This window comes from Sycon ciliatum, chromosome 13 (genome assembly GCF_964019385.1).
Source record: "Sycon ciliatum chromosome 13, ocSycCili1.1, whole genome shotgun sequence".
Lineage (NCBI taxonomy): Eukaryota > Metazoa > Porifera > Calcarea > Leucosolenida > Sycettidae > Sycon > Sycon ciliatum.
In genome coordinates, this window is record NC_088655.1 from 24,125,184 (window position 1) to 24,137,575 (window position 12,392).

General features: G+C 49.5%; 2 protein-coding genes across 2 annotated transcripts in view; one reads left to right on the forward strand and one right to left on the reverse strand.

Annotated features, from left to right (window-relative positions):
- Nucleotides 1-6,985: 6,985 nt before the first annotated feature.
- Nucleotides 6,986-7,999, reverse strand: LOC135829307 (uncharacterized). Its single transcript, XM_065341711.1, has one exon. It carries the CDS (start codon nucleotides 7,997-7,999, stop codon nucleotides 6,986-6,988), a length of 1,014 nt encoding a protein of 337 aa, XP_065197783.1.
- A 2,259-nt stretch (nucleotides 8,000-10,258) lies between these two features.
- LOC135830130 (uncharacterized) overlaps nucleotides 10,259-12,392 on the forward strand; it is a 12,332-nt gene continuing 10,198 nt past the window's right edge. Inside the window, exon 1 of the mRNA XM_065342524.1 lies at nucleotides 10,259-10,489. The gene's annotated coding sequence lies outside the window, so the exon portion shown is untranslated. The remainder of the gene's footprint in view (nucleotides 10,490-12,392) is intronic.

Sequence of the window (12,392 nt, forward strand, 5' to 3'; positions counted from 1 at the left end):
GATCGAGGTGGCATGAAATTGACACTTCTCGCTGTTGAGCGTGACGCCGGCGGATTGAAGACGGGCCAGAGCTGGTCGAAGGTTGTCGACCTCCTCCTCGAGGGTGGAGCCGAATGTGAGGACGTCGTCCATCATGCAGATGTTGCCAGGGAGGTCGCTGAGCAGATCTGACATCTGTTTCTGAAAATACTCGGGTGCCGAGGAGATGCCAAAGGGGAGCCGCGTGTAGCAGAATCTGCCGATGGGCGTGATGAAGGTGGTTAGTAGCTGCGACTCCGGCGCCAACGGAATTTGGTGAAACCCGCTGTTAGCGTCCAGCTTGGAGAACACCTTGGCATCACCGAGGCGAGCGAGGAGATGGTCCGTGGTAGGGAGAATGTGCCGTTCGCGCTTGACGGCTTTGTTGAGCCGTGTGAAGTCACCGCAGATGCGCACGCTGCCGTTTGGTTTTGGAACAACGACCATGCCGGCACACCAATCGGTCGGTTCGGACACTGGGCGAATGACGCCAGCGGCTTCCATGCGACGGAGGGCTTCAATAACCTTCGATTCCATGGGCAGAGCAACTCGCCGAGGAGTGGAGAGCGAGTATGGAGGAGCCTCATCGCGAAGTTGAATGGTGTGGAGAGGACCGAAGGTACCTAGGCCCGAGAACAGGTCAGGAAACTCAGCGGCAACAGGAGAGCGAGAGTCTGAAGCTGAGTCACCAGAGGTAGAGGTGGTCTCCAGGACGTTAGCAGGAGCAGGCAGGATGCCGAGTGCCTCAATGGCTGGACGTCCGAGCAGTGGAAGCTTGAGGTCGCGGACCACGTACACCTGGGTGGGCACGGAGTGAGACTGAGATGAGTGAGCTGTGCGCAGGTCAGCTGTAAACCGGCCACAAACATTGAGGCTTGTGTTGTCTGGGCCCCGGAGAGTACGGTTCGATGGGGCCAGCGAGATAGGCAAGTCCAGGGACGTGAACACTGTAGCTGGTATAGCAGTGACATCTGCACCCGTGTCGACCTTCATAGTTATGGCCTTGCCGTGCAGAAGCATAGGGAGATTCCAGCCTGTGCCATGGGTGAGGGTGCCCAGAAATGCGTCAGCAGAACTCACTGCCGAGCTAGAGAAATCACTGTGGCTGGAGAGAGAATGGACACCTGTGCCCCGCGGGGACTGATGAGTGCCCTGTCGTGCAGAAGAACCGGAGGAACCAGATGGTGGTGAAGAGCGGCACACTCGTTGAAAGTGGCCTGTCTTGCCACACCCATTGCAGGTTACACGACTTGCAGGACATCGTGCGCGGGGATGTGACTCGTATCCGCACCAAGGACAAGAATCAGATGATGGAGTCGAGTGGCGCGAGGAGCTGGGAGCATCACGCAGCGGAGGACGATCGCGACTAGAACGCAGCCGCCCCTGATCCTGGCGGACAGCAAACAACGACTGATCAGCTGCTGCACGTACCGTCGTTTGTTGCTCCTTGATGGCAGCGCTTTGGCGAGCGTGAGCCAGCGCCTTCTCCAGCGTCATATCCGAATCCATTTGCAGGCGTTCAGAAAGACGTGCATCTGCTAACCCTGCGATCAACCGGTCCCGGAGCATCTCATCGTGCATGGCCTTGAAGTTGCACCTGTCTGCCAAGCGGTAGAGATCGTTTACGAATGCATCTAGTGACTCCGTGGGCTGTTGGGTGCGCTGATGGAAACATGCACGTTCGTACACATAATTTCTCTTCTTGCCGAAGTGGGCAGTGAAACGCTCAGTGACTGTGGTAAATTTACTCACGTCATCCTCAGGTAGATGGAAACTGTCCAGTAGGTCGTCAGCTTGCTCGCCCATCGTGTAGAGGAGGGAGTTCACCTGGACCGACTCCGGTTGGGTGTGAAGACCAGACGCCTGACGATAGCGGTTAAAACGACGCAGCCAGCGGTCCCACTGATCTGCAGCCTGGAAATTGAATGATGATGGAGGGGACACCTGTGAGAGGTGAACCATCCCCGGAAGAGAAACCTGGGCGGGCTCGGGCGCCGAAGAAGACGTAGAAGGCGCTCCACCGGAGGAGCTACCTGAACCACCATTGCTGCCTCCGCCACCGGCGGGGGAAGATCCGCGGGAAGCGGGTTGAACCGAGCTGGGGTCCGAAGAAGACATGGCTTCTGGACCGCTGCCACCATGTAGTGTTTCGTACTTTAGTCTAACCAGACCAACCAGAGAGCCAAGACATTAGTTCTAACTGTTGTACTCCGATAAGACAAAGAACCTAGAACACATGCAATCTACTAGATATATACATACTGGCTAAAGTGGGAAGGAGGAATGGAATGCTAGATCATGTAAGTGGATCATGATGATGGGAATGATAATATCGGAATGCAAGTATGCATGGGCTACATGCATCTAGTCACATGACACTACAGCTGTGTTCAGGAAGATACGACAGCAACTCACGGAACACTGCAGTGGAATTCCGGTGAATATGTAGCGTCACATCTTATTCTGCTTATCTCTGGCACATTTTCATCATTTACATGTCCCAGTTCTGCAAGCTGACAATCATATGCTCAAGCGCAGAGCTCTGCCCTAGACTATGTCTTTTTCTCTTTCTTTGCTCACCTATTGCTCATTACTTCTTTTACAGATTTGGTATTATGGAAAGTTTGGAAACCCCCTCAATAGGCGAAAGCCTTTGAGGAATCCTTAAACAATAAAAATTACAAAATTACAAACACTTGTTTTTCAGTTTTTTTAAGCTATGGTTTTGTACCAACATGTATGAGATGGTTACTGTGGTGGAGCTTGAGCCTGAGTAAAAAAAGAAAAAAGTAAATTATCGTATCCGTTCCCGAAGGGAACTCACGACGGCCGCTAACACCGATAAACCCTAGCGGCAGATGCAGGGCCAAACGGTGGGGGTGAGTAGGCTGATGAAAAGGCCTTCCCGAAATCCGCAAAAAAGTTAATAATCAATAATAATACTTGTAATAGTAGCATTTCCATTTTGTTTTACAGAATTCTGCTGATTGTGCTACAAGACTACTACGATTATGTTTGATTATGCTTTGTTTCATTCTCAACCGCTTTCGATATCACATTTTTGTTCCTCCTTGTTGCGACACTAATATTGTTACTATATATGCCTACCGGCATTGTAGAGCATGAGCACGCAGACCTTATCCTGCTGTTCCATTTCTTTCAACTTGCTGTTCATCATCATGTGTGAAACAACTACACTAATCAAACATGCCAGCCATGATGCGTTCCAGCCGTCCCACAACAGGGTGCACCTACTGACAATGTCGGAGCTTCCATACTCGCCAAGACAAGTGCAGTGACTCCTTCACCTGATTCATATACTTCTGTGTTGGAAGAAGACTGCAGACCACCCTCAATGGGTGCTTCGCCGTCAACTCCCAACATACATTCATGCAACATCATTTCTGCATTTGCAATTTGCCGTCGTGAATCTCTACCAGCACTTCTAAGGTAGCAAGCTGAGTTTCATACGTAGATCTACTGAACCGCTAATTATTTACCTGGCTGTACGCCATAAGCATCAGCAGCTTCGAACTTGGATTTGAATCACCTCAAGTTCATGACGAGTGAGTGAAATACACCTACAGTCAAAATTGCAGTTTCTGACCTTCACCTTTTTGGCTAATCTCTTCTTCAGCCCTGCTACTTTTGACGGTGTGGCAGACTCAATACCGGCCTCGGGGACCAGCCTAGGGTTTCCACTTGCCGTAGAATATGCTCGCTGGCTCTTGGACGTCCTTCAAGTATCCATTGAGGGGTATTTTACCTCATTGACCACAAATTCACGAATTTCGATCCATGATTGATAACTCACAAGGCCGTGGAAGAAAACAATTCCGCAAAACGCTGCTGATGCTTACAAACTACGATACAATGGCAACTCATTTGTCTGTCGAACTAACAAAAACAATTCATGGGAAGAATGCAATCGCCCTCAACAATGCTATTTTACTCGATTTGTAAAATAATATGCCATGTAAATTCTTTACAAATCACCTCGTAGTCATAGCCCAAATTTGCTGGCAATTCTTTCATTTTTTTAAGCAAAATATCGGATGCGCAAGTTTTGGTGGGCTTTTCGGAAAAACCATGGCTGTTTAGGGACTTTCCCAACACACTCAGTAAACAAGGTTGAAAGCGAGTACAAAAGTTGGACAAAACAGACTCGTGGCTACATTTTTGTAGTTTAGTGCTTCGCTAGATTCAACTCAGCCGTGCAACGGGTCGTGGAACACAACGTTTTATTACAACTAAGAAAGCACTAATTCAAGTTGAGTCGGAATGGAAAAGATTACGATTGATCTGAATAATATGCAAGCGAATGCAGCTTATATAGGGTAGAGAGAGAAGCGTTAGCAATTGTGTGTTGCGGTAGAAAGTGCAAGAAGGAAACGGATGTGGTCATGAGAATTGCAATTGCTGATGTAAGTACAAAGCAGTATTGCATCATGTAGGTGCAATCAGTATTGTATCATGTAGGTGCAATCAGTATTGCATCATGACATGCAAGAGAGAAAGAACATGGAAAAACGTCATACGCTCGATGTGGCAAATGGGTAATGTGTAAGTGATGTAATCACTACGTAATCAAAAGGGAAGTAACTAGAATTTGCCTATGCAATCATTGCGTAATGTCACGTGTGCATGGACTGTAGAATGTTCGTGAATATGCACTACAGAGCTCCCCACCTAGTGGATTTCCGGGGGAAATGCACGATATGAAAATGACATGCGCAATGGTTCAAGTCAAGGTACTGTAACCTACAATATCTGAATGGAATGTAACACGAGAGTGGCTCAATAGTATGAGGGAAAGCGCACTTGACGACCGGAGCGGGTCTGTCGTGGTGGGAGGACATCATGAGCGAGAGACGGCGTCGGGGCAGGACGAGACGATGCATCTTCTTCACCATCGATGTAGGCTGGCTTCAGACGGTCAATAGAGACAGCGTCTGTGCGGCCGTTGAGGTCGATGGTGAAGTGTTTGTCCGTACGACGGAGAACCTTGTGGGGGCCAGAATATGGACGTTGTAGCGGTGTGCGAACGGAGTCCTGGCGAAGGAACACATGGCTGCCGGTGGCGAGGTCGGCAGGAACAAATACGGATCGGCCAGATGGGTGGCGGGGCTGTGTAGGGCGGAGTTCAGCCATGGCTTGCTTCAGCCGACTAACATAGGATGTGGGATCTGGAAACTGCTCATGTGTCTCGATGAACAGATCGCTGGGTAGACGGAGTTGACAACCGTAGACTAGTTCAGCAACCGAACAGTTTAGATCAGCCTTGAGGGAAGAACGAATTCCCAGTAGAATCAGCGGTAGATGTTCGGTCCAGCGGCGGGGGTTGTCTGAAGAACGTATGGCGGCTTTCAGCTGTCGGTGAAAGCGTTCAACCAACCCGTTAGCGGCAGGATGGTAGGCGGTTGTACGGATGCGGGACGTACCCAGGAGAGACATCAGCGAGGACCACAGGGACGATTCGAACTGGGAACCACGGTCGGTAGTTAGAAGAGTCGGTACACCATAGCGGGACACCCAGGAACTCACGAAGTGGCGAGCGACGGTCTCGGCGGTGATGTCGGGTATGGGAATGGCCTCGGGCCAACGAGTGAAACGGTCGACCATTGTTAGGAGGTACGAGAACTCGTTAGACGGTGGAAGCGGTCCCACAATATCGATGTGGACGTGCGAGAATCGGGCATCTGGTTTTCGGAACTTGGCGAGTGGAGTGGTCGTGTGTCGGTGAACTTTGGTTTGTTGGCAAGCGATACAGGAGCGGCACCACGCAGCGATGTCTTTGTTCATTGACGGCCAAACGTAGCGGCTGGTGATGAGCTGCCGGGTGGTCCGGTGTCCGGGGTGAGAGAGGTTGTGGAGTGAGTCGAAAATACCTCGTCTGAACTGGCTTGGGACGAATGGACGAGCGGAGCCAGTGGAGATATCACACGTCATCGGTGTGTTAACCATGGGAAACTGGATGTCTTTGAAGACGAGTGATGTTGACGGAGGGACAGTGTGACGGAGCTTGGAGAGTTCCTTGTCGGCCCGTTGAGCGAGGGCGAGGCTGCCGAAGTCCAGGCTGGCAATGGTTGCGATGGCGTCATCGGGTAGGTCACAACGCGAGAGTGCGTCAGCTGCAGCGTTTTCCTTACCAGGGACGTATCGAAGATCAGTGGTAAACTCGGCAATGTAGCTGAGGTGTCGTTGCTGGCGAGGACTGTGTTGTTGCGAGTGGCTTCGGATAGCGTGGATCAGTGGCTTATGGTCGGTGCAGACGTGGAACGGACGGCCTTCCAGGAAATGACGGAAGTGTTTGATGGCGAGGTATATGGCTAGTAATTCTCGGCAGAACGTACTATAGCGGGTCTCGGCCGGCTTTAGCTTGCGTGAGAAGAACGAGACAGGCAGGGACTCACCGTTGATGTGTTGTTGTAGAACAGCGCCGACGGCAACATTGGATGCATCAACCATCATGCTGTAGGCAGCGTCGCAGGTCGAACAAGGTCTGGAAACTCGGCCAGGAGAGACGAATATCGGTTCGGTTGATCGGTTGCGAGGAGGTTGGCTGCAGAATCCGTGACATCGGCGGCCACTCCGTTGATGCGTAGATTGGTCGAGGAGTCCTGCAGTTGTCCCGTTGCAAGATCGACAGTCAGCTTGTAGTGGCACAGGAAATCGGCTCCGAGGATAGGGTAATTGACATCGGCGACAACGAACACCCATTTGAACGACCGACGGAGACCAATGTCAAGCTCAAGGAATTGTTGACCATGCGTTTCTATAGTACTGTGATTGGTGGCACGAAGACTAGGGCTATGACAACGTTTTACAGAGGTAGCAAAGGACGGAGGAAGTACACTTACTGAGGCGCCGGTGTCGATCAGGAAATTGATTCCGTTGACACGGTCACGCATATACAGGAGGCGACCTTCAGAAGTGGAGGTGGAGCCAGCCGGGCTAGTGGTCGCGATTAGCGGCTGGCGGTCCCGTTTCCCGACAGACGGCATGGAGATCGGCAACGTCGAGCTTTGTCACCAAACTTGGCGTGGAACCAGCAGACGTCGTCGCTATCAGTGTCCTCAATGCGTACGGCGCGGCTGGGAGAGCGGGAAGCGCTGCGTCCAGTGCGCCGATCCCGTGTTGGAAATCCCGCCGTTTTGATGGGGCAATCGTCATGTCCACGGGAGCGCACCTTGGTTAGCGCTTGTACAGTCAGACACAGCTTGTCCAAGTCCGAACGGAGTAGCGACAGCTGAGTCGTCGAGTCAGAGCTGGGGCTGAAACAAGTGGTAGCACTTGAGGCAGTTGAGCCGACTGCAGCAGTTTTTGAAGTGGCCTTTTCCGAAACTGCGTGTACTTGAGTGTTCGCTGATGGGACTGTAGACTCGGCCACTTTGTCAGCGAGGGCCGCTAACTCCTCCAGAGACAGAGTCGTAGGTGTAGCTGCTAGAATCTGACGGACAGCTGGGGGTAGACGTTGCACGAAGAGTTCCCGCAAGATAGAAGGGTCAAGCGATTTTCCTCCCAGTAGCTGCTGCATTCTGCGTAGGACCTTGCTGGGTTTGCTGTCACCGACGTCGGCGGTTGACAACAGCTCTCGAAGACGGATTTGCTCCGACTTTTGCGTCCGTGTTGTGAGTGCAGCCCTCAGCTTGGCGTAGGGTTCGTCTTCCGGTGGAGCGATCAACAGGTCACGGATCTCTGTTGCAAACTCCGGAGCTAGCGATGACACGATCACATTGTACCGTGCTCGGGAGGTGTTAATCCGGTGGTTGGAGAAGTGAGCTTCAGCCTGCGCAAACCATAACTGCGGGTCACCTGGCCAGAACGGCGGCAGTTTGAAGTTGACTGGCGCGATGGTCCTTGCGGCAGGGCCGTCTTGGGCCGGAGCGTCTGGTGGACCAGCGTTTCCAGCGGGGTTTGCAGCTTGGTCTGGAGCGGCATTAGCCTCGAGAGCGGGAGCGGGTTGCTCGTTGTCGGACATTTCTAAAAATTGCACAGAACGTTGAATCAGGTCGGAAATCGATCACGTCGGGGTCACCAATTTAGTGCTTCGCTAGATTCAACTCAGCCGTGCAACGGGTCGTGGAACACAACGTTTTATTACAACTAAGAAAGTACTAATTCAAGTTGAGTCGGAATGGAAAAGATTACGATTGATCTGAATAATATGCAAGCGAATGCAGCTTATATAGGGTAGAGAGAGAAGCGTTAGCAATTGTGCGTTGCGGTAGAAAGTGCAAGAAGGAAACGGATGTGGTCATGAGAATTGCAATTGCTGATGTAAGTACAAAGCAGTATTGCATCATGTAGGTGCAATCAGTATTGTATCATGTAGGTGCAATCAGTATTGCATCATGACATGCAAGAGAGAAAGAACATGGAAAAACGTCATACGCTCGATGTGGCAAATGGGTAATGTGTAAGTGATGTAATCACTACGTAATCAAAAGGGAAGTAACTAGAATTTGCCTATGCAATCATTGCGTAATGTCACGTGTGCATGGACTGTAGAATGTTCGTGAATATGCACTACAGTAGAAAGGTACAGTCAGACCTCGCATAACCGCACACATCCGTTTTCCACAAAAATATCCGGATAGGCGAGGGAACCGGATAATTGAACACACATACTGTATGTAAGCATGGCATATGCTGTACATTTGTAACCAACTATTTTCTTCCGAATGGCGAGGGATCCGGATAAACGAGGACCGGATAAGCGAGGTCTGACTGTACTAGGTGACAGTAGCAGAAGCTCAATCCAAAATGCTGTACGAGGTGATTTGGCTTTTTTTAACATGGTTGTAAAATCACGTTTTTTCAGCCACTTCTAGGCAAGCTACGTCCAAATGAATTGTTGCAAGTGGAAGTGCTATCCTTCATGCCCGTTGTCTCAAAAAATGGGAATGATCCCACTTTGGAAAGTGTCTTGAATCATGTCATACTTTCATAGTATTCTCAGGGTTCAAATAATTGTTGTGTCATTTTTTAACAAATTTGTAAAATGGCATCACTAACTGGGATATTCGGTCATCAATGTTCTGAAGTTGATAGATATCACTTTGAGGAATGCTAGTGGAAGAAAATTAATCTGTCAACTGCATTGTATGCTGCCGCAAAGCCGTGTTTTTGTATTTGTAACTAGTGGCTGTGTCATACGGTAGAATTGGATAGGTAGCATAGCATCGCAGCCATGTTTTCGTTCTCACAGAGTGTATTCCGTGACCTACTGTTCTTCACTGTTGTCTTTAGTGATGGCAAGACGGCCTGACGTCGTCCAAAGGCCCTGCGGAAGCAATTCACAGCCCTCCTCGTCCATTCAAGGGCTTATTTTACACATTTTACACAAAATGGCAAAGCACCCACCACTAGTTATACCGACGTGGCAGGGAGAATAAAATTATATGCACCAAATGTTCTGGTCAATGTTGATCTACGATAAACTGGCTCTCATTTGTCACCACCCATGTTTCGATACAGCCATCCGGAGCAGAGAAACAGCCAGAAAAAAAGCAAATTTTACACATTTTGTTAAAAAATGGCAAATGTTATAAAAAAGCCAAATCACTTCGTAGTCATCAGCGACAATAATCGTTGAGTTTTTCTTTAAACTCATTTTATCTCGAGCAAAATCAAAGCAAAATACCGACGGAGAAAGGAAATGCCAAGCAGAATATCGAAAATTTTGTGGCAAAATTGTGCGGCAAAATATCGCGATGTAGGCTGAGCAAATTTGGGCGCAAAAAGAAGGCAATTGTGCTGCATCAGGGAGTTGTACCCAAAAGTGTGGGTGCAACCCCCTGTGCAGCTGTGCTGCATCCAATGGCGCGGCCAAGACGAGCGCGCATAGCTCAAAATATGGACCCTGCAAGTATAGCGATCCATGCTTGGCTCCATCAATACACGGGTGCATCCATATTTGGAATCACGGATGAATATTCTAGAACTGCTAGTACCCGGTACATGCACGTCATTCTAGTTTAGAAGTGTCCAAGACGCTTTGGGAAGTACAAAGTGGCAGGGTCACGATCACGCTCAACTCGTTTGGCCCCTCGAACGATCGTGCGACCATTCATTGGCATTGCAAGATGTGTTTCCCATGCGCGAAATGAATACTGAATTAAACTTGGCGTGTTGTGAAACTCAGTACATGGACTTTTTTAAGGATTGCCTGGTGGCTCAAAAGGGACCTCCTTCTGGGAGGAAGTTCATGTATATGTGCTCGGGAAGCAAGGAAGCAACGGCATACCAGTGTGACAGAGTATAATTTGTCAATCTGCAGTCTCCGATCTGCTCAATAGAACGCCAGCATCTTTCTCTTTGTCAAGAGTGTGCAGAATTGTGTAGACAACACTTTCGTTGGCGCGTTCTTTTGCCAGCACCTGTTTTCGAGTAGTTTGCTGAGCGTGGTCGCGACATCAACCTCTCTCCTGCCACTTCGTCCTAGTTCCGTTCCCCGTTGCACTGCAAGGTATGTCCTCAATCAGGCTCGGAAATCTAAATGCATGCTGTGCGTTACTGAGTGTGGGCGTCGGTGCAAACCCACGGAGCAGTACATTAGGAAAGCCTAGTTCACATTCGACGGAACGCTGACGGTACGGGACGTAAGGGTCTGTCCGGAAGGCTGGGCCATGGGGTGAGCTGTAAAATCTTGTACGATTCGTACGACACGACATACTGCAGTCGTTGCGTCGTTCAACAGCGAACGGCGCCAGTCATAAGGCACGGTCCGTGACAGGGTGACTTTTGGACCTAATTTCTTGTTTTTCGGGACTTCTTTTCAATTCTTTCTCCTTGAATGAAGCGGAATCCAGTTAGTTCACAATACCAGTTTTCATGAACACCAAAAAATTAGCTTCGAAAGGTGTGCCATTCAAATAATAGCTCCGGGAAATGATAAAACAGTTCGCCTGTCACGCTCCTGAACTATTCCTAAATACCATAAGTGACATCAGACCTTATCTTGCTGAAATACAACTCAAGTCGTGTTAGCCATTCTGGGAGTTATCATGGGAAGCGCAGTGTTCGAAATGCTAAAAATTTCCAAGTACGAATCGAGAGTAATCGGCGCACGACGCCGTCTCCTGTTCACACTCAAAATGCAGCTGTTTTGTACGCTTGCGTCCCCGTCTACGGTATGAAAAGTTGTATCGATCCGACTCTTCCCGTCGCTTCCCGATCCGTACGGCAGTACGGTTGCGTTCCCGTTCCTGGGGTTCACATTGGACACCGTCAGACTGTCCCATCGCTTCCCGTCGATCCTTACGTCGCGTCCCGTCGCGCCCCGTCGAATGTGAACTAGGCTTTCTACTACCAGTTTGAAGAAGGTTGTTGGGACTTCGGCGATACTTGGGGAATTGTGTGTTGGTACCTACATGGGAGCTTGCGCTTTTCCTGCCGTCCATCGTGGCAGTCGTGATGGCTGTCAAGAGTGACAATTCAAGTCGGCAGGGAAAACGCGAGCTCCTGCGTAGGGCGCGACACGCAATTTGCTAGGAGTTTGCTGATGGAAATGGAGCATCTTTGGACGATGACTGAGGTGCTTGCATTACTGGTTACTGATAATTCGAATGAGCTTGCCGTATCTTCACTCCTTGCTTGGTTAAGGTATACATTCACCTGGAACAGGAAAAGTGGACTAAGTACCCGGGGAGCTCACTGTCCATAGTTTCCAAACATACGTCAGTTTGGAGCAAATATACCCGTGCCCCAGATACTGTCCATACCTCTGAATTCATTCCACGTAGAGTAGCGATGTCATAGAGCACCGTGTCAAATTGCTACCATCCCGCGTCATTCTATCTTTTTAATTTTTAATTTTTTCTCATCAGCTTCTTCTTCTTCATAAGCTGTTGATGGAGACTCCCTCGATTTAGGGGCTGTCGCAAAAGTTTTTTCGTCCTACCTGAAACGAACATCATTCGTTTGGGGGGGGGGGGGGAATGGGAGGGTTGCGAGGCATAATCGTAAATCGACCGAGACTGTACACTGTACGCTGTACATGTATGTTCATGCGATTTTGGTGTCTAGCATAGCAGGCTGTGTTCGTTTCAGAGGGAGGGGAGGGGGTCCTCGAGTAAGAAATGAACGATGTTCGTTTCAGGCACGACAAAAAAAAAACTTTCGCAACGACCCCTTAGGCTATGGCCTGTGGAGAATCCATAAAATACAAATACAACACCAACCAAGAAAAAACATTCCAGAACACGTTTCATAATTGTAGGGAGAAAACGCCCCGGAATAATTTTTTTCGTTGCTCTGATTGTGATATGAGTGCACACATAGTTGTATTCATTGCTTCCTCAGGGTTGTTGCTAGTGTTCGTCTTATTTTATTTTTGAACAAACGGCGAGGAGACAACAATTTGATCACCG